The sequence below is a fragment of the Ictalurus furcatus genome, chromosome 5 (assembly GCF_023375685.1).
Source record: "Ictalurus furcatus strain D&B chromosome 5, Billie_1.0, whole genome shotgun sequence".
Lineage (NCBI taxonomy): Eukaryota > Metazoa > Chordata > Actinopteri > Siluriformes > Ictaluridae > Ictalurus > Ictalurus furcatus.
In genome coordinates this window covers 3,359,364-3,386,251 of record NC_071259.1, presented here as the reverse complement: position 1 = coordinate 3,386,251, position 26,888 = coordinate 3,359,364, and the positions used below count along the sequence as shown (strand labels likewise).

The window sequence follows — 26,888 nt, the reverse complement described above, 5'->3', positions numbered from 1 at the left end:
GGACCAACAAGGCTGTTGTGTGTAATAAAGTACAGTAAAGTGTTTAACACAGTGTTTAAAACCCTAGATAACACTGGTACACGTATACCTGATACACTTGTACCAGAACCACACACATACACACACACACACACACACTGCCATATGAGTGTCACCTCAGTGGTAGTCCTGTGGTGGTCGTAACTAGATACAGGGCTGTTTCTTGGTGTAACTGGTCACATAGGGCCCCAGACTGCTAGAGAAGCCCCATGGTGTTTAAAATAGATGCGCAAAAAAACAAAAAGCACACTTCAATATCATTTATCAAAAAAGGTTTGCATATCAGGCAGTCACAGGAGGTGTGAAATGAACAGAAACTGGAATTTACATTGACTATATTAAGTAACAAATGTGAGACGAAGTTGAGTTCATGAAGCGTTCATATCTGTCTGGGGCTGAATGCAAAGGGGGGGGGAGAGAAGAGGACAAAATGATTGAAAACACTAATAAGAAATTAGTGCTCATTAACTGGATTTAGTCAGTTCAGCTGCTTTCTTGCTTGATGCTGATGTCATTCAAATGGAAAAAGTGTCGTGGCTAAGTAGCTAGTTTGCTAGCATCTGGAGTAAGAAGTCTTAAGCTAACACTTAGCTCCTTTCCTTTACCTTAAGTTTTAATACATATTTCATTTCAATATTTCTTTTATTAATATAACTAATTCACTTGTTTAGGGATATAAATCCTTGTGTACATAGTATCTTGTTCAGTTGTTCACTAGTTGTTGTTGTTGTTGTTTTTTTATCTTATTGTTAAACTGTCTAAAATGTTTTGGGTGTTTAAAAAAAATCACTTGACGCTTCATTTGTTCAGTGAACTGCGTGTGCATTGTGGGTATTCTGTGCATTTTTTTGGTACGTTAATCAATTGCAGTGAATTGTGGGATTTCAGAAGTTGTGACAGTTATTCTGACATGGCTACAAGACTCCTCAGATAGCGAGGAGGGTGCGTTTGCGTTTGCGCATGCGCGTTGTTTGTGAACCACTTTGCTGAATCGACTCGCCTGAAAGAGTCGTTCAAACAAAAACGATTCCTCATTAATTCACTGCTTCTCACGCGGATGCCAGCGTGTTTTGATGGCGGGTGGGTTTTTTTCCCCCCATGGAGGATTGACGATCAAACGCTGAACAGCAGAGATGTTAGGAATTCAAAAGTAAACCCCCCCTTCCCCCCCAGTTGAAAGCAGGCGAGTGGGAAGGGATCTGATCTGATTTGATCTGATCTGATCTAATCTGGGTGGATCTGATTGTGTCTTTGTGGGGTTTTGTTACTGATTTATTTTTATTATCAGTGTGATGTGAATGTGGATGCTGGGAGCGCAAACTTCAAGCAGCTGTTTGGACTTCTTGTGTAAAAAAAAAATGAGCGTGGATGATATGGACATCTGGTTACATCTGGATAGATTGGTGGAGAGAGAGAATAAAAGTCGCGCTGTGGCAACAATATAAATACAGAGCTGTTGTGCCAGGGATCAACTGATGCAACCCTTCCAGTGGTGTAACGGTAAGCGCTAATCAGCATCAGCCCTCTGTCCTTATGTCTTTCCTGTCTTTCCTGTCCTTCTGTCCATCTGTCCTTGTTTTTTTTTTGTTTTTCTTTAAACCATTTTGATTCATTTCCCTGATGCACTCACTCCAAAATAAAGATACATCCATGATGATGCATAAGGTTGATTGACAAGCTCATGGAGTCTGATCATGACAGATGTTTGTGCAGTGATGGTCATCAACCCTCCTGCAGAGTTTATCTCCTCATCTAACAAGCCTGATCCGGTTAATCCAGGCCTGGTGGATAACTGGTCCTAGGGATGCCCCAATCCCTTTCCCAAGGGAAAGATCTGCCCATACCTGATATCTAATCTGTCTGATACTGACATCCTCTGGATCTAATGATCCAACGCTTATCAAGCCTCCAATTTATGCGAATGATCACACGTGACATCCAAGGCAAAATTGTATCCAGGTTAAAGCATAGTGGGAAATGGTGGAAATGGTGGAAGTAGGCATCCTGGAATACAAAAATTCTCCAGGAGGGCAAGAATTTCTATTGGTGCCCCTGGATGTTCACATGAATTATACCATGATGTGACAGGAAGTTTACATGAATGCACTCGTTCTGAAACATTATCATTTCTATTGTAACAGATTGCACTTGTATGGTGGACACAGCACATAAATGGGTCTATAATTGTTGAGTTTTCTGTAAGGAGACGTTTCTATAACATTTACGGAAGGAGTCTCCAGTGTCAGTGCTTTGTAAGAGACAGAAAGTTGGAGGTTTTTTCCACCCCAGGAAAGTTTTCGAGACAGACGAGTTATACACTTTTGTGGCTTTTTGGTAACACAAAAATATGTGCTTTTTTCTGTCTTATTAATGAGGCCGTACACGATTTCGTGGAGTTTTTTTTGTCATTGTTGTAGTCAAAAATTTTGCTATGGCTTTTTTTACTAAATTTCCCATGCAAATTGGCGATTTTTTTGTTTTACACGGTCTTTTGCAGTGATGTTTGTTGGTAAACGAAACCTTTTATCTGTACTGTCGTGATGACGTCACATGATGCGTCTCGGTTTATTTAATTAAATTATTTAATTAAAATTTTAAGTTCAACGTTTTCTTTATTTGAAAAAGGCATAAACGGGAGGAAAATGGACGCCAAAACGTAAACGTTTGTTAACATTATAACCAGGTGTGTCCAGCTATGATGTTCATAAACAAATAATTGTCGTCGTTTACAGTTTACAGCCTATGTTTTATATATTACATACAGCCCACGTACTGTGTATTTATCGTCCCGCACTCGTCTCACACTGTTGTGTATTTGCACTTTATGTAGTCTTGTGTACTGTTATGTGTCGCACCATGGTCCTGATGAAACGACATTTCGTTCCAATGTATACAGGCTATATAGAGGAATGACAGTAATAACCCACTTGACATGACTTGATCGTTTATCTCGATCATTTCATACGGTGCACAAGGTGTTGATATGAATTATGATGCCATCATAGCTAATATCCAATCAGCTTCTTGTTCCTGTAGGAATCATTTGCCAGCAGGACTGTACTGCTTGCTGTTCTGGCAGGTTTCAATTTCTTTATATATATATATATATATATATATATATATATATATAAGTATGTATATATGTATGTGTATGTATATGTATATTTATATAAATATGTAGTTGTTGCACTGATGTTATTGGTGGTAATCTTAGAAAATCCACATATCACATTGTTACAAACAGACCAGTTCATAACAGCGAATAATATCGAAGTCTGCCCAACTCGGCTTTTATATTTTATACGCCGTTCATTCCGTCTTTATTGAAAAGTACTAAGGAGACACGTTCACTCTCATGAGGTTTTAATATTTGATGTTTCTCTCTCTTGAAGCACATTTTTCATCCTAAGCCATGTTTTTTAATACTGCCTGAACCGAGGAACAGCATAGCAACACACTGAGTCATTAGCTCATTATATGTCGATATTTTCCAAATGGCCCCGTTATGACGTCTGAGCAGCACCAGTGAAGGACTTCTGTAACGGATTTTTACGGAAATAAGGAACAGACTTTTTTCTTTTCTCCTGCATGCTTGCGAAGGATGGAGCCGGGTTTTTATTTCATACGTCAGACTTGTAGCAACCTCGATCCGAATGGCAGGAAACTGTCCTAGTGCACCGAGTCTCATCATCGCCTGGATGCGCCTGGTTTTCTTTGGAATCGGGGAACGCCCTCACCGTGTTCAGATGTAAGAGCTGTTCTTAGAAAAGGGGGCTTTTTTTTTTCCTCGCGTTGTCTTGGCAACATGCCGGTGCCCTTGGTGATATAGGTCAGCGGGCCAGCACAACAAGCGCCGCACACAACATGAGAGAAGCAGCGCAGCAGTCATCACGCTTCATGAGAAACTCCCTGAAGGAGATAATTACAGTATTACAGTATAAATGAGCAGTTATGGTACTTCATGGTTTTTATGCTTATTGCATATTTTTGTAGATTTTACTCTAGTGCTTAGAGGAAAAATTCCCCCTGAATTATTTTGTATAATGGTTTTCTAAATTACCCACAATGCCGTCTGACTACCTGCCAATAGTGGTAACCCTGCATTAACCCTGCATTAACCTTACCCTTAACCTTTAGCCCTCGCTTCATCTCTGCTTCAAGAGATCGATGCGGCGGTGCTTTAGTCCTTTATTCTTTCCGGCTCTCTCACCTTGCCTGCTCAAACAGATCAGCTTTCAAAGCGCCAACCTTCACACTAATACCACCGTCAACACATCATCTCGTAACTCGCTAACTAGCCGAGCCAAGTCTCTGCTGTCGTGTAGCCGCGTTGCATTCTGGGACGTTGACGCCATCCTTTGATTTTGAACCAAGATTTTTACGGCAGATTTCTTGTTAATATGACCTTGAACAATTCTCTCATTGGCTAAACTGATCTTTTTTAGACATTGAAGGAATCTAAATATTACATTAAATATATTAAACAGAGCACAAGCACAAGTTCCTGAATTTATGTGTGAACCCCATCTCACCTTGGCTCCCCGATGCTGATTCCTCGAGTGAGGAACTCCAAAGGGACTTGTTTAAGCTCACTTTGTGAAATAGGATAACAGAACTGAAGCGATCGTAGATTTGATTTTGGAGCATTCGAAGTCATTGTAGAGCGCTAAAGTGCTGCTCGAGAGCGCGCAGCCAAATAAGACAGAACAAAAATAAAATGATGGGGGGAAAATGGCTGTTTATTGAATTTCCTTTGAGCAAGAGCACTTCTTCTGAGCTGTGTGGATAAAATGTGGATAAAAATGGCTTCTTCAAAGTAGAAGACTCCAAGCACTCTTTCTAATCAGATAAAGTCCCGAGGGGACTGTTTAGCATCGGATGGCGGTTAGTGGTTAGCACGTTCGCCTCACACCGCCAGGGTCGGGGGTTCGATTCCCGCCGCTGCCATGCATGTGCGGAGTTTGCATGTTCTCCCCGTGCTGCGAGGGTTTCTTCCGGATACTCCAGTTTCCTCCACCAGTCCAAAGACATCCATGGTAGGCTGATTGGCATGTCCAAAGTGTACGTAGTGTATGAACGGGTGTGTGAGTGTGCCCTGTGATGGATTGGCACCCTGTCCAGGGTGTACCCCACCTTGTGCCCAACATAGGGATAGGCTCCAGGTTCGCCGCAACCCTGAAGGATAAGTGGTATAGAACATGGATGGATGGATGGATCTAAACTTAGCAGATGTGACGGAGAGAATGAGATGCGAGAATGCGACTTTGTATTCATCACAGCAGTTATCTGTGTAAGGTTTGCCTTTTGCTACATTTTTAATGAAATAATATGAAATAAAAAATCACTTGACTCTTTGTCTAAGTCCTGTGCGCCATTCGTGTAGGAACAAAAGCAGAAAACACCCACAGGTCATTTGCAGAATGTGTACTGTGACTAATTCAATTACTACTAAATTATGCTCATGATCCGGACACACAGCTGGAGCGATGCTAAACTGGAGGCTATAAGTTACCCTTACTTGTTAGCATTGTAGCGCCAGTGCTAAACTGAAGAAGCAAAATCTCTCAAGTATATAAATTCCTCGACTGAATCTGTAGTCAAATGAAAGTTGTGTTTCTTGTATGAGGTTTTATTGTATATTCGCACCCTGTGTGTACGAGGTTTGTGTGTAGGAGGGTTTGTGAGGTTTGCTTCTCGCCAGCTCCAAAGCTGCGGGATAAATTTGGAGGGTTTTTTTTTTTTGGTTGTTGTTCTTGCACAAGAGCACTGAGCTGGAAGTCTGGCCTGCTCCTCATACACACCATTAGAGACGTGTTGCAATTTCCTGTTTCCTGTCATTTAGCAGCAATCCCAAATCACTGTTCTACTTTTGAGACCAGCTAGAGAAAAAAAACAGCGGTTTTATGTGGTTTTAGGAGATAAGAGCGAAGTTTCCTAAAAGCATCACAGCACAAAGGTCATGGTTAAATGGTTAGCTGGTAGAGCGAGCATCACATCGAGCACTCTCTCTCTCTCACTAAATCTATAATATTCCCCACAAAGCCGCAGCGTGCTGGAGATCCTGAACAACTTCAAAATGAGATCATCTGTGTGGCACAGCAAGAGATGATATGGTGATGTTTTCTGTTTCAGTTATGGAAGGAGTCTCCAGTGTCAGTGCTTTGTGACGGTCAGAGGTAAAGCCGCAACTTGTGAGGACATGATCAGACTTGTGTAAGTGTAACTATAAATAGACAAAAAGTATTGCTTCTGCAGTTTGGGATTGATCCAAATATTACCTACTTCCAGTGTAGGGTGCTTCTGTAGTTTGGGATTGATGGAAACCTTTCCCATTCCCTATGTAGGGTGTGTCATGGAAATTAGACAACACTCACAGACTTGTCCTCTGTTAAGTTGTATCTATGGGGGTTGCTACCTGACCTTCCTCGTCCGCGTGGTTTTCTCCTCTCCATCTTTCTTTCCTTTGCTTCTCGTAGGAGCGTCTCCGCGTGGACTGCATACCTTTCTACTTGTGTGAGGCTTCCGGTGTCCCAGGTGATACACTGTTGTTTGATTATAGCGGCAATTTCTGGTTTCATGCCGTTCATAAAGCTGTTTCTGAGATGTGCCTGCCATGCTGTGACGGCCGCCTGCCCAGCTGCCAGAGCATCGGGTTTCTCCAAGCCTGAGTTTCCATCATGGATCTCAGTGAGCCTGGACAGGTACTGTGATATAGTTTCTGAATCTTGCTGCTTGCACTTTGCTTTTTTTGTTATGTCCAGTCGCACAGGAAAGGTGTTCGTCAGCCTCTGCTGGAGCGCCGCGATTTGTTCTCGGTACCTTGCGTTGACTCCATCATCCCACTGTGGGTTGATCAGGTGGACATCGTTCTTTGGGAATTCACATGAAACCTTGACACAGTCCGTGCCAAGTTTTGCCATGAGCAGTCATCGTAGTTCATGAGTGGTGGGTCTGAATTCTCTGCAGAATATCTGAAGTTCATCCCCAAACTTTCGTCCTCTTACTTCACGGAGCGCCGGCAGATGCGTCATGCTGCTCCTGATGTCTTCCAATGTCCAGGGTCTGTGAACTAGCATAGGGCCTCCTTCTCTGGCCAGTTCTAGCATTGGGGCATTTACCACGGTGTGCACTGTCCCTTGTCTGTCCAATTTTGTTGGTCTGAAACCCTCAGGTAGCGATGTCGTTGGTCCCTTCACTCGGGATCTTGTGTGTAACGCCACCGGTGAAGGTAGGAGCATAGTTCGGTGGGGGTTGGTGGCTCAGTTCTGACAGGTTCGAATGGAATGGCATAGGCTGGGCCGGTTCATCGTGAGGAGGTGCCTCTGAAACTGCAGGTTCCTCCCTCCTTACTGGCTGTGGGCGTGGCGGTGGGGCGGAGTCCAGGTCAGGATCGGCTTTCTGCAATTTAGCACACTGAGAAACAGATGAGGGCCCTGCCTGACATTTTTTCTCTCTTTTATGTGCCTTGCTCTGCTATTCAGCAAATGCCTTCCAGTCAGCCAAAAACTGTGCTTCACTCTTTGTTTTAGGGCTCTCTCTCTGTCTCTCTCTCTCTCTCTCTCTCTCTCTCTCTCTCTCTCTCTCTCGTCTCCAAATTAAGTTTCAGTTGTTCTAACTGTCTGAGGCTAAAACTACCTTTTTCAGGGAAACCACATTCTTTAACCCATACATCATGTTGATTCAAACATCCTTCCCCATAATTCACACGCATAAATGTGATATCAGGATCAACATATGAGCACCCTGTACATACCATAGCATGTGTCTCAGGATGTGTTTTGCTGCATGTTTTCCCACATATTTTTTTTATTTTGTATATATATAACTTTCAAAGTTTTAATCAATTTAACATTCTATGAAAATCAAGTGAATATGCATTCTCGTGCACAGACAGAAAAGGTTCTAGTGTGTGCCAAATCTCTAGACATTCAATTAATCATATAACCTATAGGTTCAATAGAGCAAACCTTAAGAATGTAAAAGAGTTTATCTGTGAGGGCGAGTCCACATACAGCAATTTGGTAGGACTTACAGTTTTGTCTTCCCTTCTTTTTTTTAAAAAATTATTATTATTATTTTCTTTTTTTATCTCAGTAAAAATTTACTTGTGCGTTAAATTTGCCAAATAAATTATCTTCTTAATAAATACTCTATTTATTTATTCATTGCTCGAACCGGACTGTTTCCATTAGCAAATATTTTTACCGTTATTATCTCTCTCTCTCTATATGTATATACAGTATCTCACAAAAGTGAGTACACCCCTCACATTTTTGTAAATATTTACATTAGTTAGTTTAATGGGACAACACTGAAGAAACACTCACTACTTTGCTACAATGTAAAGTAGTGAGTGGACAGCTTGTATAATAGTGTAAATTTGCTGTCTCCTCTAAATAACTCAACACACAGCTTGTATATGATCAGAGCACAAGGTCTCTAACATCCACCAGCTCTGTGATGTCGTCATAGAGGAGTGGAAGAGGACTCTCAACCTGTGAAGCTGTGGTGAACTCCATACCCAAGAGGGTTAAGGCAGTGCTGGAAAATAATGGTGGCCACACAAAATATTGACACTTTGGGCCCAATTTGGACATTTTTACTTTGGGGTGTACTCACTTTTGTTGCCAGCGGTTTAGACATTAATGGCTGTGTGTTGAGTTATTTTGAGGGGGCAGCAAATTTACACTGTTACACAAGCTGTACACTCACTACTTTACATTGTAGCAAAGTGTCATTTCTTCAGTGTTGTCACATGAAAAAATGTGAGGGGTGTACTCACTTTTGTGAGATACTGTATATATACCCGTCAGTATATATCTTACTTTTGAAGCTGTGATCTAAGAAACATCACTATCTCTGCCGTCGCAAAGGCGAAGTTCCTGGAACTTCTTATAAGAAATCGCTCCATGTAATACTTCTCTCAATGTAATACACGCATTTCTTATATCATTGACTCCCTTCCATACAGACAGAATACACTATGACTTCATAAAATTCTAATTCTAAATCATTGATTCCCTTCCATACAGACAGCCATACGTTATGACTTCATAAAATTCTAATTCTAAATCACTGACTCCGTTCCACACAGACAGGTAGGACAGAATAATGAGAGTGCTCTGACGCGCTTGTGCTGAACCACTACTATATATATGAAACATAGAGCATGACACACTTCTGTGTACCGATAAGAAGCAGTTTGAGGCAGTTCAAACAAGCTTTGTTTTAGGATCTTGGACAGACGAACCTTGAACAGAAGAACATGTTTGTGTCTCTGTAAGCAGATAAATATTCTGTACTGATCTCAGTGACATCACATGTCCTTATTAGGCATTATCCTCAGATGAACATGAAACAGAACGAGAACAAAACTATTACAAAGTAAAAATGAGTAATTTCCCTCATAGGTGCTTCTGTGGATGATCTACATCTTTCTTACTCCCTGTGTAGGGTGCTTCTGCAGTTTGGGTTCGATCTTCTCCAATAAGTCGTGCGCTATGCCGCCTGTCACGTTTCAGGACCTGCCGATCAACATCTATATGGTGATCATTGGGACAGGGATCTTCGTCTTCGTGCTCAGCCTTATATTCTGTTGCTACTTTATAAGGTAAACTATACACACACACACACACAGACAAACAAACACATTTTGAAATTCTGAGCTGAAAAGACAATGATGTGAACGCCAGCAGCAGCAGGAAGTGAGACAGAAGGGGACAGGAAGTTGCCACAGTCATGTCACTGGGCAGCAGGTCATTTCCACGTCAGTGTGGACGCATTTAGCGCAAATGTGAAGCTATTTTCATCTGCTATTATTTACAGGACCAAACACACACATGTGCATTATATAACAGCACAATACTGCCTGATCTGACCGTTCCTTTCCTTCCGATTTACTGAAGGTCTATTGTATGATCAGAAAAATAAGCTGGACGCACAGCTCCGTAACACTCCTTTATTTGTTAATTAACACCTCTCGTGTGTTTTTTGTTTTTTTTTCATTAGTAAGCTGAGACACCAGGCACAAAGCGAGAGGTTTGGATATAAAGAGGTAAGAGAGTGGCCTGAGAGATAAACGTACAAATATCATGCTTTTTGCTTTTTCTGAACAAGACAATGATCAATATCAATATGAAACACTGTATTTGTGAATAAATGATCAGGTATTTTTATATTCTTGACGAAGAAGACCAAAGATTAGTACAGTATAATAAGTCTCAGGAGTCTACAAATTGCAGTTTACGTGATATTTTTCTTGGTCTGTACTCAATTGCAGGTGATCCTGAAAGGGGACACAAAGAAGCTGAATCTTCATGGGGTAAAGACACAATATTATTCTGTGTCCTCTCACTGGCATGTTTTTTTGCTTTTTCGCTTGTATTTGTATTTCTCTGCATGCCTCTGTGTGCAATACTTTTAGTCCCTGCTTGTTTCGGTTCCTTTTTCTCTCTCTATGCGTCTCTCTATTTCTATTTCCGTAAGTCCATGTGTCTCGGGATGTTTGTACGGCCCTGGATGTGTGTCTTTATACTTTGTCTGTGTGTGTATCTGTACCCCTGTTTGTGTGTATGGCTCTTTATCTCTAGCTCTGTGTCACCTCCACAGCAGACGTGTGCCGTGTGCCTGGAGGACTTCAAGGTGAAGGACGAACTGGGAATCCTGCCGTGCCAACACGCTTTCCACAGGAGGTGAGGACGACTTCCGAGTGACATCTGGCCTTTATCACTGAACACAACAGGCCTGGCTTTCATTGTTCAGTTCCTCACCCACTTAAATTTTACAAAGCCATCAGACAGCTAGTCACTTTTTTAAAATATGGTGTAAATTATCCACAATTTTTCTATGTTGATACTGTTAGATCAGACTGAACTAAGAACTACCTATAGGTGTGGCCTAATATTCAAATCAGTGCTCTCTGGGTGGGAGGAGCATACTCTCTCTCCCCACAGTAGCACTAGCCAATCGTAGGTGTCTGTGAGCTCGTGTATGCGGAAGAGGGCAGATAGCGCTTTTCTCCAAGTGTGTGTTGTAGCATGAGCAGCAGTTTGAAAAAGATGCAGTATTTCCAGTTAAAATGTTTGCCTCTGTGAGGAGGTTAAGGATTGGGCATAGACTGATCTTTGTACAAGATGATTACTTGACACAAACATGCAAATCCAAACAGAAATGGTTGAATAGCAACTATAATGGCAAAACAAAAAACAAAACCTAAAATACCAAAAAAATTATATATTTATAAATTTTATATATGTGCTCCACAAACTGGGAGGTAGGCCTGCTCCACAAACTGGGAGATAGGCCTGCTCCACAAACTGGGAGGTAGGCCTGCTCCACAAACTGGGAGGTAGGCCTCGTGGGTGGTGTGGGTGGGTCAGTTTGAATAATGTTAGTCAGCATCATTAGATTATTACATTTTTGCTCATTTTGTTAAAGATGCCAAGAATTTTGACGTGCATGTTTTTGCAGGTGTGTGGTGAAGTGGCTGGAGGTGCGGTGTGTGTGCCCCATGTGTAACAAGGCCCTGGGTGGAGGATCGGAGCAGCACCACAGCTTAGGCACTCTGCTGGATGAGCTGGTCTAGAATAGACGAAAATGGCTCGAGTATGGAGAGACGCTTTAACTTTCACCATTTCATTCGAAATCTGACTTGGAGCTGCTGGACTTTTTGGCTGACACAGGCCTCGTCTCAAACTGGAACTAAGAGTAAACAGAGGAGAAACATGGCCGAAGAAGTAGGAGCTGAGATGAACCACGCACATTCCAGCAATGCTCTGTACACTGCCACTTAACTGAACACTGCCACACTGCCACTGATGACACCAAGCGGGTTGTACACAATGCTGCCTGCGTCTGTGTGTGTGTTTTATCACTAACTCCAGCAACATTCTCACAAACTATAAACTGTCTTTCTGAAACACCAGCACGGATTCTTGATGTTTCTAGACTTGAAACAATAATATGATTTCAAAGACTACGAGTCATGATGTTGCCATACAATGGATTAAACTAGTTTTTCTGTTTTCTTAGGCTTCTGTTTACAATTGTCTGGGTCAGAAATTAGCTCCGCCCCCAGCCACACCAGAGCTTTGTCTCTTTTTTTCCCTAAAAGAGTATCCATGAGTTATATAAGGCTGCAAAAGAAGAAGTCGTCTTGTTACAAATGTTTTTCAATTGGAAGATGAATGAAGGCTATAAATCGCATACTGCTTCTTTAATTTTCAACAGGTGGCCAGCTCTCCTTATGACAGTTCTAGATTATAGAGATGGGCGGTGTAAAAATTATATAAATATAATAGGGAATACGAACACACAATAAGTAAAATATGGCCACTGAGCATCAATTAGCTAAATCGTTAGCCTAATTCATTCACTACTTTAAGCTTAGTGGCCATATTTCACATATTCTGTGTGTTTTTATACCATAAAATATTTATTGAAATTGAAATTCATCCCACAAAGGCTCTAAAAAAATCACATACTGCTTCTTTCTTTTTAAACAGTTCACCACTTTTTATTGGTTGTATTGCTAGGAAGAAAATATATCAAAAAATGTTTTATGGAATACAAACACAATACACAAAATATGGTCACTGAGCATTAGCCAGCTAATACGTTATGATAATATTTAGCCACTAAGCACATAACTGTTCAGTCTTTTATACCAGAAACAAGACCAACCAATCGCAAATATCAATGTTTACCTCAGATGTGTTGGTAAATAAGTAAGAAAAGTCTCTGTAAGACTAAAATTACACGGTAATTGCATTTAGCATTGACCGCTAACTAAACTACTTTGGATTCTACCATATTGAGAAGCATCAACAACTCCTGAACTGGAAGCTATTTAAAAAATTCACCAGCGAATTAATCAATATTGAATCTTGAAAACACGATAAATACACAACCTCCATTTTAACACAGAATCCTTCATGTAAGAAATGTTGTTGCTAGGCAACTTGGAAATGAGACCCTGAGCATAAACTAGCTAGTGACAGAGGCTAGCTAGCAGATTCAGTTAGCTAGATTATAACAGGTCTTTTTTTATGGATAATCTAAAGGCAAAATGACAGCAGAAATGACCCAAAACTGCCAGGAATATCAACATTTCTCTCAGAGTGTTGGTAGATTACAAACAAAATGCTTTCTACAGCTAAAAAACACTATAATTCCTAAACTGCTAATCAAGCGCCAATGAAATCTTTGCAAGTGAAAATATTTTTTTGTGTGATTGCGAATACCAGAAAAGTGTCTCCTTTGTATAAATAAAGAAATACAATGAAGATGAACACACCCCAATCTGAATGTAGCAGTCTATGTTCTGAATCTGTGTTGTGTGGATTTTTTTAAATAATTAATAGTGAAATATTTGTAATGTATTTGTTAAAAACCAGCTTTTGTTCATGTGGAATTTTCTTAGTGAGTTCAGTTTTGACTACACAGTGCCAACATTAGTTCACAAGTGTATAAACTTTTTTCTCTCTCTCTTTGTGTCCTTCTGTTTTGTAACAAACAATTAAATGTTTCAACATGAAAATTAACTCTGTCAGTGTTCAGAATAAATCAGAACTGCAATGCTTGAGTGTCCACAGTGCGTGTACGAGTTTAACACCAGTTTTGTTTTGGTTTTTTTTTTGGGGGGGGGGGGTTTATAGCTGGTAGTGGGTGGGGTTTTTTTTTTTTTTTTTTTTTTGGTCTTTCATTCAGATTCACCAGGTCTTTTTTTTTTTTCTTTTTTTTTTGTTGTGAAAAAGTAAAGTTTGAAATTCCATCTTAAATAATTGCAGTTAGGGTATTGTGCCTTTAGAGGGCAGTGTATATTAATGTAAGTACAGTATGCCTTGATTTGACTAATTACACCACGTATAAATGTCATTTAGCTGCTTTCTTTTTGTTGTTAGTACAAATTTGGAGAAAAAAAAATATTGCTTTTTTAAAACCTATTTTCACTTCATCATATCTTGTATAAAACTTTCCTCTAAGACCTGATGTGAACAAGAGTTAAGACTAAAACCGGTGAAGATAGGATGGCTGGAACATAGTTCAGTGAGGGTTAGTGGCTCAGTTCTGACAGGTTCGGATAGAGTGGCTTAGGCTGGGCCGGTTCATCGTGAGGAGGTGCCTCTGAAACTGCAGGTACCTCCCTCCTTACTGGCTGTGGGCGTGGCGGTGGGGCGGAGTCCAGGTCAGGATCGGCTTTCTGCAATTTAGCACACTGAGAAACAGATGAGGGCCCTGCCTGACATTTTTTCTCTCTTTTATGTGCCTTGCTCTGCTATTCAGCAAATGCCTTCCAGTCAGCCAAAAACTGTGCTTCACTCTTTGTTTTAGGGCTCTCTCTCTCTCTCTCTCTCTCTCTCTCTCTCTCTCTCTCTCGTCTCCAAATTAAGTTTCAGTTGTTCTAACTGTCTGAGGCTAAAACTACCTTTTTCAGGGAAACCACATTCTTTAACCCATACATCATGTTGATTCAAACATCCTTCCCCATAATTCACACGCATAAATGTGATATCAGGATCAACATATGAGCACCCTGTACATACCATAGCATGTGTCTCAGGATGTGTTTTGCTGCATGTTTTCCCACATATTTTTATTTTTTTTAATATATATAACTTTCAAAGTTTTAATCAATTTAACATTCTATGAAAATCAAGTGAATATGCATTCTCGTGCACAGACAGAAAAGGTTCTAGTGTGTGCCAAATCTCTAGACATTCAATTAATCATATAACCTATAGGTTCAATAGAGCAAACCTTAAGAATGTAAAAGAGTTTATCTGTGAGGGCGAGTCCACATACAGCAATTTGGTAGGACTTACAGTTTTGTCTTCCCTTCTTTTTTTAAAAAAATTATTATTATTATTTTCTTTTTTTATCTCAGTAAAAATTTACTTGTGCGTTAAATTTGCCAAATATATCATGTACTGCTGATATGATGGAATGAGTCAATGGGGCATGCCACTTGATAATAACCCGCCGCAAAAATACTGCGCCTCTTGCGCTTCTTAATAAATACTCTCTTTATTTATTCATTGCTGGAACCGGACAGTTTCCATTCGCAAATATTTTACCGTTATTATCTCTCTCTCTCTCTCTCTCTCTCTCTCTCTCTCTCTCTATATATATATATATATATACCCATCAGTATATATGTTAGTTTTGAAGCTGTGATCTAAGAAACACCAATATCTCTGCTGTCGCAAAGGCGAAGTTCCTGGAACCTTTTATAAAGAAATCACTCCATATAATACTTCTCTCAATGTAAATCACGCATTTCTTATATCATTGACTCCCTTCCATACAGACAGAATACACTATGACTTCATAAAATTCTAATTCTAAATTCTTGATGATTCCTACCAGTCAGTGGTAAGGCTGCATCGGTCTTTCGCTCTGCAAAGGGCAAACCGTCTGCATGTCAACACGGACTTCAGGTGTTGTCCAGAAAAGCTGAAAGACTCGTGCAGCCCAGCCAGGAGACACCAAATTGTCGTGGAAATTAGACCATACTCACAGACTCGTCCTCTGATGGTAACAAGGTTAATTACAGAAAGATGGTTAATACAGGATAGAATAAAGCAGGATAGAATAATGAGAGCGCTCTGAAGCGCTTGTGCTGAACCACTACTATATATATGAAACATAGAGCATGACACACTTCTGTGTACCAATAAGAAGCAGTTTGAGGCAGTTCAAACAGGCTTTGTTTTAGGATCTTGGAAGATGTTTAGACGAACCTTAAGCAGATAAACATTCTGTACTGATCTCAGTGACATCACATGGCCTTATTAGGCATTATCCGCAGATGAACATGAAACAGAACGAGAACAAAACTATTACAAAGTAAAAATGAGTAATTTCCCTCACAGGTGCTTCTGTGGATGATCTACATCTTTCTTACTCCCTGTGTAGGGTGCTTCTGCAGTTTGGGTTCGATCTTCTCCCATATGTCGTCCGCTATGGAATTTTTCCTCTTTATGGTGATCTCCGCGATAGGCAGCTTCACCTTCGTGCTCAGCCTTCTATTCTGTTGGTACTTTATAAGGTAAACTATACACACACACACACACACACACACACACACACAGACAAACAAACACATTTTGAAATTCTGAGCTGAAAAGACAATGATGTGAACGCCAGCAGCAGCAGGAAGTGAGGCAGAAGGGGACAGGAAGTTGCCACAGTCATGTCACTGGGCAGCAGGTCATTTCCACCTCAGTGTGGACGCATTTAGCGCAAATGTGAAGCTGTTTTCATCTGCTATTATTTACAGGACCAAACACACACATGTGCATTATATAACAGCACAATACTGCCTGATCTGACCGTTCCTTTCCTTCCGATTTACTGAAGGTCTATTGTATGATCAGAAAAATAAGCTGGACGCACAGCTCCGTAACACTCCTTTATTTGTTAATTAACACCTCTCGTGTGGTTTTTTTTTTTTTTTCATTAGTAAGCTGACACTCCAGGCAGACAGCAAGAGGTTTGGATATAAAGAGGTAAGAGAACGGCCTGAGAGATAAACGTACAAATATCATGCTTTTTCTGAATAAGACAATGATCAATATCAGTGGTTGGATGAAACAAAAACAGGCTGATCATAATTTTTAATTTGCTGGAAATCACAGGAATAAAGCAGTAATCATGTTTCTTTTAATGTTCTCCGTAAAATAACATTTATGCTTGGAAATGCACACACCCTGTGCATCTGTAACATCACCATCATGTCTCTGGTGTTAAAGTGTGTGGTGTTGTCCCGAGTGGCGCAACAGAAAAGCGTTCGCCATATTGTCCGGACAACGACAGGTCAAATGCTGACAATGCCACAGACATCTGTGACCAGGAGTACAAGAGAATAAAAGTGGCTGTGCTCTCTGGATGGGAGGGGCATACTCCCTCTCCCCCATCAATCACAACAGTCGAAAAGGCGTGGTGAGCAGATTCGCGTGGCTCGGAGGAGGCACGTGTTCCTATTGTAGCTGTCATAGGGGAGACATGGATGGTGTGTGGGAACTGGGCAAGACAAAATTAGCGAGAAAATCTGGAGTGGGCGGGACCAAAAGGTATTTAAATATTCCATTACTTTATATGCTGTACATTTGAGAAAGTTAAAATCATTAAAGCCCTATTTCTATTTAATTTACAGTCATTCGTTTGCCTAAAATGTATCACCAACCTTGGTTATTGGTATTCTTAAGTGATGAAACACTGTATTTGTGAATAAATGATCAGGTATTTTTATATTCTTGATGAAGAAGACCAAAGATTAGTACAGTATAATAAGTCTCAGGAGTCTACAAATTGCAGTTTACGTGATATTTTTCTTGGTCTGTACTCAATTGCAGGTGATCCTGAAAGGGGACACAAAGAAGCTGAATCTTCATGGGGTAAAGACACAATATTATTCTGTGTCCTCTCACTAGCATGTTTTTTTGCATTTTCGCTTGTATTTGTATTTCTCTGCATGCCTCTGTGTGCATTACTTTTAGTCCCCGCTTGTTTCTGTTCCTTTTTTTCTCTCTATGCATCTCTCTATTTCTATTTCCGTAAGTCCATGTGTCTCGGGATGTTTGTACGGCCCTGGATGTCTGTCTTTATACTTTGTCTGTGTGTGTATCTGTACCCCTGTTTGTGTGTATGGCTCTTTATCTCTAGCTCTGTGTCACCTCCACAGCAGATGTGTGCCGTGTGCCTGGAGGACTTCAAGGTGAAGGACGAACTGGGAATCCTGCCATGCCAACATGCTTTCCACAGGAGGTGAGGACGACTTCCGAGTGACGTCTGGCCTTTATCACTGAACACAACAGGCCTGGCTTTCATTGTTCAGTTCCTCACCCACTTAAATTTTACAAAGCCATCAGACAGCTAGTCACTTTTTTAAAATCTGGTGTAAATTATCCACAATTTTTCTATGTTGATACTGTTAGATCAGACTGAACTAAGAACTACCTATAGGTGTGGCCTAATATTCAAATCAGTGCTCTCTGGGTGGGAGGAGCATACTCTCTCTCCCCACAGTAGCACTAGCCAATCGTAGGTGTCTGTGAGCTCGTGTATGCGGAAGAGGGCAGATAGCGCTTTTCTCCAAGTGTGTGTTGTAGCATGAGCAGCAGTTTGAAAAAGATGCGGTATTTCCAGTTAAAATGTTTGCCTCTGTGAGGAGGTTAAGGATTGGGCATAGACTGATCTTTGTACAATATGATTACTTGACACAAACATGCAAATCCAAACAGAAATGGTTGAATAGCAACTATAATGGTAAAACAAAAAAAAAAACTAAAATACCAAAAAATTTATATATTTATAAATTTTATATAGGTGCTCCACAAACTGGGAGGTAGGCCTCGTGGGTGGTGTGGGTGGTGTGGGGTGTGGGTGGTGTGGGGTGGTGGGGTCAGTTTGAATAATGTTAGTCAGCATTATTAGATTATTACATTTTTGCTCATTTTGTTAAAAATGCCAAGAATTTTGACGCGCATGTTTTTGCAGGTGTGTGGTGGAGTGGCTGGAGGTGCGGTGTGTGTGCCCCATGTGTAACAAGGCCCTGGGTAGCAGCACCACAGCTTAGGCACTGTTCTGGATGAGCTGGTCTAGAATAGACGAAAATGGCTCGAGTATGGAGAGACATTTTAACTTTCACCATTTAATTTGAAATCTGACTCGGAGCTAGGGCTGTATGATTATGGCCAAAATGATAATCCCGATCATTTTGATCAATATTGAGATCTCGATTATTTATCACGATTATTAATTGATTTTAGTGACAACATATTTTTATTGCACTTTCACATTTATTAAGTTTTCTCATACCACAATATAACACACAACTAGGCATGAGAAAACTTGAGCTGGTCAATTATGACAGAATTTAGGAACATAGTGTGAGCCATGACAAATTAATTTACCTTTTGATAAACTAAATGTAATATTTTCAGTTCATTTTACAGACTGTATGCAAAAAACAACCGTTACCCTGTTCCCCCTTGTAAACAAATACAATAAACCTCAATGTTCAGTGTTTGAAGTCTGCTCCAACTTAAATATATTTAAAGCTACACTGTTAGACATTTCCCACTGTCATGGTTCTGGGCTGGAGTCAGTTCTCGAACCGCTCTGTGTATATTGTGTAGATATCTGAATAATCTCATATAGGATGTGATTGGGTGAGTTCATTTACCAATCAGATGCGAAGCGCTTTAGTTTTAATGGTGTTCATTACTGACGATCCGATCAGGAATTTTTACAGCCGATACCGATCCAGATACCAATCTTTTTTTTGTTTAAACTTTAATCAGGAAGTCTATCATAAACAGTTAAATGTAAGCTCTCTGCTCATGGTCACTGTTAACAATACTGTTGGTTAATTGATAAATAAACAAGCATAAAATATTTATTTTTAAATATCTTAAAAACAATAAAGAATCCTAATTAAGAGTAGACTAACACAAAAATGATCCATATTAGGAAAAAGGCTAATAGCTTTCTAAGGAAATATCTTAGTAAGCTTAATGTCAAATTGATATTAAATGCAACACATAGTAATTAAACATTATTTCATTTCTAATTTATATTTTATGAAGTTATGATATCTTTTTCATATTAAATGATTCATTTATAACTAAGCACATTTTCTGTCTTTACATTTTAGTAGTTTTATTTTTGTTTGTTTATCAGTTGTAGATCGGTTCCCCAGTACAGTGTTCCATGTCTGCTGATAATATCATGTTTTGGGGGGATAAAACAAACATGGAAACTGATGTTGACTTTCTAGTGATATCTCGCAAATGTGAGTATAAATTGAGTGAATTAGAGTTAGTGAAGGAGAGCAGCAGTGTACTGTATGTTTACATGCTGAACAGTTGCTACTCTTGATTATGATTGGTGAGGAATTTTTTAATAAAGAAGTTTGAATTAAACCCACCTTGTAGCATTAGCATTATTATTAATTTACTCCGCGCAAAGCCGCTGTGTCTACAGGAGCAGGTGAAAGTTCAGGTCATTTTGCGGGATCAATAAAAGATGGCGGTTGTGAGATCGGGAAGTTGAAGCAGATGATGTACAGTGTCACTTGTCATCATAATGGCTTCTCTGCAGTATTTCCACACTTGTTCGGTTTACTGAGGAGATGAAAAGCAGTGTGAAAGTAACTGTTGCGCGGTGTAGATGCATTTTGGAGTTGTAGTTTTTATTCCGATTGTATTATACAACTCCGAACAGGTCACTTGTACCAGTGCGAATAAATATTTATTCACAGTCGCACAAAATACTTTTCAGTCACAACTGTACGCACTGTAGAGCCCTGAGTTTTTCTGCGAAGTTTTTTCCTGTTCGGCATGATGATGTTTAATGTCCCCGACAACCTCTGTAATTTCCCTTCGCGCAAAGTGCTGGAGCTCGAAGCGAAGCTGGCAGCTCGAGGGCTAAAATGTTAACACCGTTTTGGGGTTTTGGCACTACAAAATGACATCATCCCTGCGTGGCTTTATGTGATTGGCTGTAGTGTAGGAAGCGCTTGATTTGATCTGCAGTGGAGTTTTCTATGAGTGGAGGACGAACTTTAAACGTTAATATCGCAGTCGATCATGTTCATTTAAGTGTGGACAGTCAAAATCGTAATCGCGATCGATATTCGATTAATTGTGCAGCCCTACTCGGAGCTGCTGGACTTTTTGGCTGACGCCGGCCTCGTCTCAAACTGGAATTATGAGTAAACAGAGGAGAAACATGGCCAAAGAAGTAGAGCTGAGATGAACCACGCACATTCCAGCAATGCTCTGTACACTGCCACTTAGCTGAACACTGCCACACTGCCACTGATGACACCGAGCGGGTTGTACACAATTCTGCCTGTGTGCGTGTGTGTGTGTGTTTTATCACTAACTCCAGCAACATTCTCACAAACTATAAACTATCTTTCTGAAACACCAGCAAGGATTCTTGATGGGTTTTTTCTTTTTGGAATGTTTAAAAGTGTTTCTGGACTTGAAACAATAATATGATTTCAAAGACTGCGAGTCATGATGTTGCCATACAATGGATTAAACTAGTTTTTCTGTTTTCTTAGGCTTCTGTTTACAATTTTCTGGGTCAGAAATTAGCTCCGCCCCCAGTCACACCAGAGCTTTGCCTCTTTTTTTCCCTAAAAGAGTATCCATGAGTTATATAAGGTTGCAAAAGAAGAAGTCGTCTTGTTACAAATGTTTTTCAATTGGAAGATGAATGAAGGCTATAAATCGCATACTGCTTCTTTAATTTTCAACAGGTGGCCAGCTCTCCTTATGACAGTTCTAGATTATAGAGATGGGCGGTTTAAAAATTATATAAATATAATAGGGGATACGAACACACAATAAGTAAAATATGGCCACTGAGCATCGATTAGCTAAATCGTTAGCCTAATTCATTCACTACTTTAAGCTTAGTGGCCATATTTCACATATTCTGTGTGTTTTTATACCGTAAAATATTTATTGAAATTGAAATTCATCCCACAAAGGCTCTAAAAAAATCACATACTGCTTCTTTCTTTTTAAACAGTTCACCACTTTTGATTGGTTGTATTGCTAGGAAGAAAATATATCAAAAAATGTTTTATGGAATACAAACACAATACACAAAATATGGTCACTGAGCATTAGCCAGCTAATACGTTATGATAATATTTAGCCACTAAGCACATAACTGTTCAGTCTTTTATACCAGAAACAAGACCAACCAATCGCAAATATCAATGTTTACCTCAGATGTGTTGGTAAATAAGTAAGAAATCAATGAAATCTTATCAGTTAAAAAGATCTTGAATATAGTCACATTTATCAAGTATTCATAAGATTACAGTAAACTAAATATATGACTAGTAAACCTATTTCTAGTAAGTAATTTTGGCTGTTTTCAAGCTATTATCAGATCATTCTTCTAATTCTAAACATTTGTTTCTAGAAAGAAGACAGATCATCTGCCAATAGAATAAGAAAGCTTGAAATGTGTAAAAGCATCTACAACAGGTTGAATAATATTATATTTGATTTATAATAAGAAATATTAGATAGATTTGCCAATATTTAAGATCATTCTTTTGCAGTGTTGAGAGATGTCAACATTATGTCACAACTGTTGAACTCGTAGCTACTAACAAAAGACAAATTTACATTTTTTTTGTGAATTTTCTTTTCTTTTTTTTTTTTTTTTTTTTGATTGCAAATACCAGAAAAGTGTCTCCTTTGTATAAATAAATAAATATAATGAAGATGAACACACCCCAATCTGAATGTAGCAGTCTATGTTCTGAATCTGTGTTGTGTGGATTTTTTTTTATAATTAATAGTGAAATATTTGTAATGTATTTGTTAAAAACCAGCTTTTGTTCATGTGGAATTTTCTTAGTGAGTTCAGTTTTGACTACACAGTGCCAACATTAGTTCACAAGTGTATAAACTTTTTTCTCTCTCTCTTTGTGTCCTTCTGTTTTGTAACAGAGTTAATTTTCATGTTGAAACATTTAATTGTTTATGTCAGTGTTCAGAATAAATCAGAACTGTAATGCTTGAGTGTCCACAGTGTGTGTACGAGTTTAACACCAGTTTTGTTTTTTGTTTTTTTATAGCTGGTAGTGGGGTAGGGGTTTTTTGTTTGTTTGTTTTTTTGGTCTTTCATTCAGATTTACCAGGTCTTTTAGTTTCTTTTTTTGTTGTTGTTGTTGTTGTTGGGTTTTTTTTTGTGAAAAAGTAAAGCTTGAAATTCCATCTTAAATAATTGCAGTTAGGGTATTGTGCCTTTAGAGGGCAGTGTATTTTAAGTACAGTATGCCTTGATTTGGCTAATTACACCACGTATAAATGTTTTTTTAGCTGGTTTCTTTTTGTTGTTAGTACAAATTTGGAGAAAAAAAAATTGCTTTTTTTAAAAACTATTTTCACTTCATCATATCTTGTATAAAACTTTCCTCTAAGACCCCATGTGAACAAGAGTTAAGACTAAAACTTGGTCCACCAGAATTTTCTGCAGCAGTATGTGAAATGAGTGCAGTTCTCCTCCTAATCACCAAGTGGTGCTGATGCTTGGGAACTGGGTTGGAGCTCACCCCGCATGTCTGAACCGTGTACTGATTTCCCAGGATGCACCTTAATGAAAACACCAAAACACCCAATAATTTTACGCATTTCCTCGCGGTATGTTGTGTAGTATAAGAGGTAGGCTTGTTTCGGATTGGGACATACGGATAGGAACTGGACGGGACGCACCCCGTGTGTTTGAACCGCCCTGCTGACTTCCCAGAATGCACCACTCACGAATATAAACTTTATGCAGGAATAAATAATTGTGGATTTAGGATTCAGTACTTTACATCTGGAATGGGATTTAGGTGAGAAGTACAACATTTTCTTTTTAATCATGAAGGAAAGAAGCGAGGAAAAAAGTGAAAGGTAAATACACCCTCATCTAGAATCGCGTTGTGTGAGACAAGGTTTGCTTTCGCACCCGGAAGTTGCTGATCCTTCTGGTTCAGAATAATGATGATTGGTTTATTCACATTTTATTGTGAAATGCGCAACCTTATTTGTTACGACTGGCGCATAAACCGTCTGAATTTTGATCGTTTTGACATGTTCGAAGAAATAAAGCTGTTGAGATTTGTATTTTAACTTCCTAGTTGTGTATTCATTGCCCATTGAGTTGTTCAACTGTTTATAGTATATTTTCACATAAACGTTTTCTTAGATCTTGACGTACCAAGGCCAGCTTTTTAAATAAAGAATTTTGTGGGTTAATGTGTAAAAGGGATCAAATAGATCCCTTTGTTTTTGGAAGATGTAATCTGTAACATGTAATTCCTTTGTTATTACATGTATTCCTCAAAAAAAAAAAAATCTTGTTTCAGAGCATCACCAATGTAATTTCCATGTTTCCTGGTTGTAGATTCTCGAAAAAAAAGAAGACATTTTTGTATCCTCACCCCAAGTATTACCAAGTGTACCCCATGCATTTCCTATTGAATTTCCTAGGAGTGACGCCCACCACAAGGTTCGATGGGTTCTGAGGACAAGTGAGGTGGTTGCTGGGTGGTTGCTAAGGTATTTCAGGTAGTTATCACAAATCATTCCAAGTTTTTCAAACATTTCAAAAGATATTACCGGTTCAGAGACCTAATACTAGTTCTAACAATTCTAATGAGCTAATACTATTTAGTATATGGAAAGATACATACATATAGAACGTACATATAGGGTCCTAAGGTTAGCTGATCTAAGTTAAGCAAACTCTGTAAATCTAGTCTGTAAATCCAGTTTAACTAATGAATGCTAGCCTTTAGTGAATGAATCCTGACTTGACATTGGTTGTTGTATGTGAACTCATGTAAACGAACATATAACGTGATTGTTTCCTTCAATTCCGTGTGAATGTATTGAGTTTGGGTTTTCAGGGAGAAAGACAGACGGTCTTTATAGTTCTTAAAGTCAACAATCCTGTCTTTTTTTGTTTGTTTGTTTGTTTGTCCACATTTAGAGACGGATTGTTGATCTTGTGCCGATCCACCTCTTCTCTGTATGATGCTTCATCGCTGTCAGTGAAAGAGGTGTGCTACTGTGGTGTCGTCAGCAAAGGTACGCAAATTCAAATTCAATTTTATTGCTCACATGCACAACCATACTCAGTACGACGTGCAGTGAAATACTTTTTCCACTGCCCGTGACATAAAAATAGAATGTATGGTGCGCCCAGATGGTCTGGAGAGATCCTGTATGGAAGATGGATGAATGGATGGACTTTTTTTTTTTTATTTAAAGCTGATTTCTTCTTTTTCACAGCTGACTTCTGTTTATGTTAAATGACTTCTTTTGTTTACATTTAACTTCTTTTTATTTAAAAATGACTTCTTTTATTTACAGCTGACTTCTTTTTTTATTTAAAAAGGACTTTTTATTTACATTTGACTTCTTTTATGTAATAAATGACTTATTTTATTTACATTTGACTTCTTTTCATGTAAAAAATGACTTATTTTATTTACATTTGACTTCTTTGCATGTAAAAAATATTTCTTTTGTTTACATTTGACTTCTTTCCATGTAAAAATGGCTTCTTTTATTTACATTTGACTTCTTTTTATGTAAATATGACTTATTTACATTTGACTTCTTTTTATGTAAATATGACTTATTTACATTTGACTTTTGTTTAGGACATCTCGGACGTATCCGGAAGTATCGCGAGAGTTCAGAAGAACACGTGCGACAACATGGCGGCGTCCTAGAACTCGCGTGCGGTGTTTTATTTTTACGCTTCGAGAAATCGCTGTCTGAGTAAGGTTTGGTCCATATTTAAGTCAAACCCGGGCTTTGAGGAATTAAATAATATCTCTCGGTGTCGTCTGGAGTAAACAGAAGGATCCACAATGCAACACGACGATGTAAGCTGTGTTTTCGCTTCACGAGCTCTATCATTAACCCTGGCTAACTAGCTTCATGTTTAACTACACTGTCATTGATACTGTACTGTAAGACCATGTGTTTGTTTATTCACAATTCATTATGCTCTGTATAATTCAGAATAACAGACATGATCATATCCCTCTCTTTACAGGTAATATGGGACCTGATCGGAAATAAACTGTTTTGTTCTTATAAAGTCAAGTAAGTATCAGCACTGAGCACTCCTAATACAGGTATCTATAAATCTCATCGAATCAAATAAATCACTCCATGTTGTGCTGTTCGAGGAAAATAATCAGTAACCAGTGGCCAATGAGTGGTGTGATGAAGCAGATGAAGTTACTCTTACCAGCGTTTTAATTCAATTACACAACAGCAATTTATCAACAATTTCATCTGTTTTATTGATTATAGAATGACGCGTACTTTTTATCCATTTGTAGTTACGGTTATTGATACGGAACGTCCACAAAACGACGTCCACAAAGCAACTTGCTCCTTCCCCCGGCCTCTCCTCATTTCTCACTCAAACTGAATAAGTGGAAGAAGGGAGAGGGGGAAAAAAAACCCAACAACAACGCACTGTTACAAAGCGCTGACACTGGAGACTCCTTCTGTAAATGTTAAACAGACGTCTCTACAGAGACCTTCACCGTATCAGGCGTTAGATTTGGGTTCGTTTGGTTATTTTATTCGTATACGAGGCGCCGTCGCTGTACCTTCACAAGTCCGTCTGAACGAGCTGCTCTTATAAAAACGACAACGTATTAAAACGCACTGCTGTTTAGAGAAAACGAATCGCCGTGTGACCGGCGCCATGGTGTAGCGAGGTTTAAATCCGACCGATCGTTTTGATAGCTAGCGGGGTAGGCTGTTTAAGGGGTTGAAGCTTAACGTAATACGTCTGTCTTTCCTCCTTAGAACAAAAACGAAGAATTTCTGCCGGAATGAGTACAACATCACGGGTCTCTGCACCCGCCAGGGGTGTCCTCTGTCCAACAGTCAGTACGCCACCGTCAGAGAGGAAAAAGGTACTGATGGATCGCACTCGGGCTCAGCTTTTTAATGAGATATATCCGTTGAAACGACCGTGTGTTAACTGTCTGTTTGGTAAGACGTGTTGTGTTGTGTTGTCGCGGAGGTGTTTGTGTTTGTAAGTCTGACCGCGAGTGTGTTTCTCAGGTCGGTGTTTCCTCTACATGAAGGTGATCGAGAGAGCGGCTTTTCCAGCACGCATGTGGGAGAAGGTAGGCCGTGGTTTATAACGCAGTGACGTTCTGATATTTCTGCCGTATGTGGTTGTGGTATGATGAAATCATTTCCGAGAGATCCAGACATCGTGGAAAATAAGGCACTGTTTTAGAGTCTGTATCCTATTTTCCTAAGTCGTGTTGTTTATGTTCACAAGTT

General features: G+C 39.4%; 2 protein-coding genes, 1 non-coding gene and 1 pseudogene across 8 annotated transcripts in view; all 4 read left to right on the top strand.

Annotated features, from left to right (window-relative positions):
- Positions 1-1,063: 1,063 nt before the first annotated feature.
- LOC128607411 (RING finger protein 122-like) lies at positions 1,064-13,524 on the top strand. Of its 3 annotated transcripts, none has more exons than XM_053624248.1 (6): positions 1,064-1,539; positions 9,493-9,649; positions 10,048-10,093; positions 10,319-10,360; positions 10,648-10,730; positions 11,509-13,524. In XM_053624248.1, exons 1-6 carry the CDS (start codon positions 1,515-1,517, stop codon positions 11,621-11,623), a joined length of 468 nt encoding a protein of 155 aa, XP_053480223.1. In that variant the 5' UTR covers positions 1,064-1,514; the 3' UTR covers positions 11,624-13,524. The 3 variants fall into 3 exon arrangements, with proteins under 3 accessions (XP_053480223.1, XP_053480222.1, XP_053480221.1); XM_053624247.1 differs by lacking the exon at positions 1,064-1,539 and adding an exon at positions 7,821-9,318 and having other exon boundaries at positions 9,450-9,649; positions 10,651-10,730; XM_053624246.1 differs by lacking the exon at positions 1,064-1,539 and adding an exon at positions 7,823-9,318 and having other exon boundaries at positions 9,450-9,649.
- Positions 13,525-15,403: 1,879 nt separating this feature from the next.
- LOC128607412 (RING finger protein 122-like) lies at positions 15,404-19,068 on the top strand (annotated as a pseudogene).
- A 2,802-nt stretch (positions 19,069-21,870) lies between these two features.
- Positions 21,871-26,888, top strand: part of mak16 (MAK16 homolog (S. cerevisiae)) — a 7,375-nt gene continuing 2,357 nt past the window's right edge. The window contains exons 1-7 of one of the 4 annotated variants that reach the window (XM_053624243.1): positions 21,871-23,410; positions 24,051-24,128; positions 24,553-24,650; positions 25,229-25,456; positions 25,630-25,679; positions 26,400-26,509; positions 26,661-26,725. In XM_053624243.1, the coding sequence (XP_053480218.1) occupies positions 25,442-25,456; positions 25,630-25,679; positions 26,400-26,509; positions 26,661-26,725 (240 nt within the window). In that variant the 5' untranslated portion in view covers positions 21,871-23,410; positions 24,051-24,128; positions 24,553-24,650; positions 25,229-25,441. Of the gene's footprint in view, positions 23,472-23,964; positions 24,129-24,552; positions 24,651-25,228; positions 25,457-25,629; positions 25,680-26,399; positions 26,510-26,660; positions 26,726-26,888 lie in introns of all 4 variants that reach the window. The other 3 variants (XM_053624242.1, XM_053624244.1, XM_053624241.1) reach the window with 3 other exon arrangements.
- LOC128608363 (small nucleolar RNA U13) lies at positions 23,540-23,636 on the top strand. The gene has a single exon (XR_008386063.1). It is a non-coding gene; the product is annotated as a small nucleolar RNA U13 (small nucleolar RNA).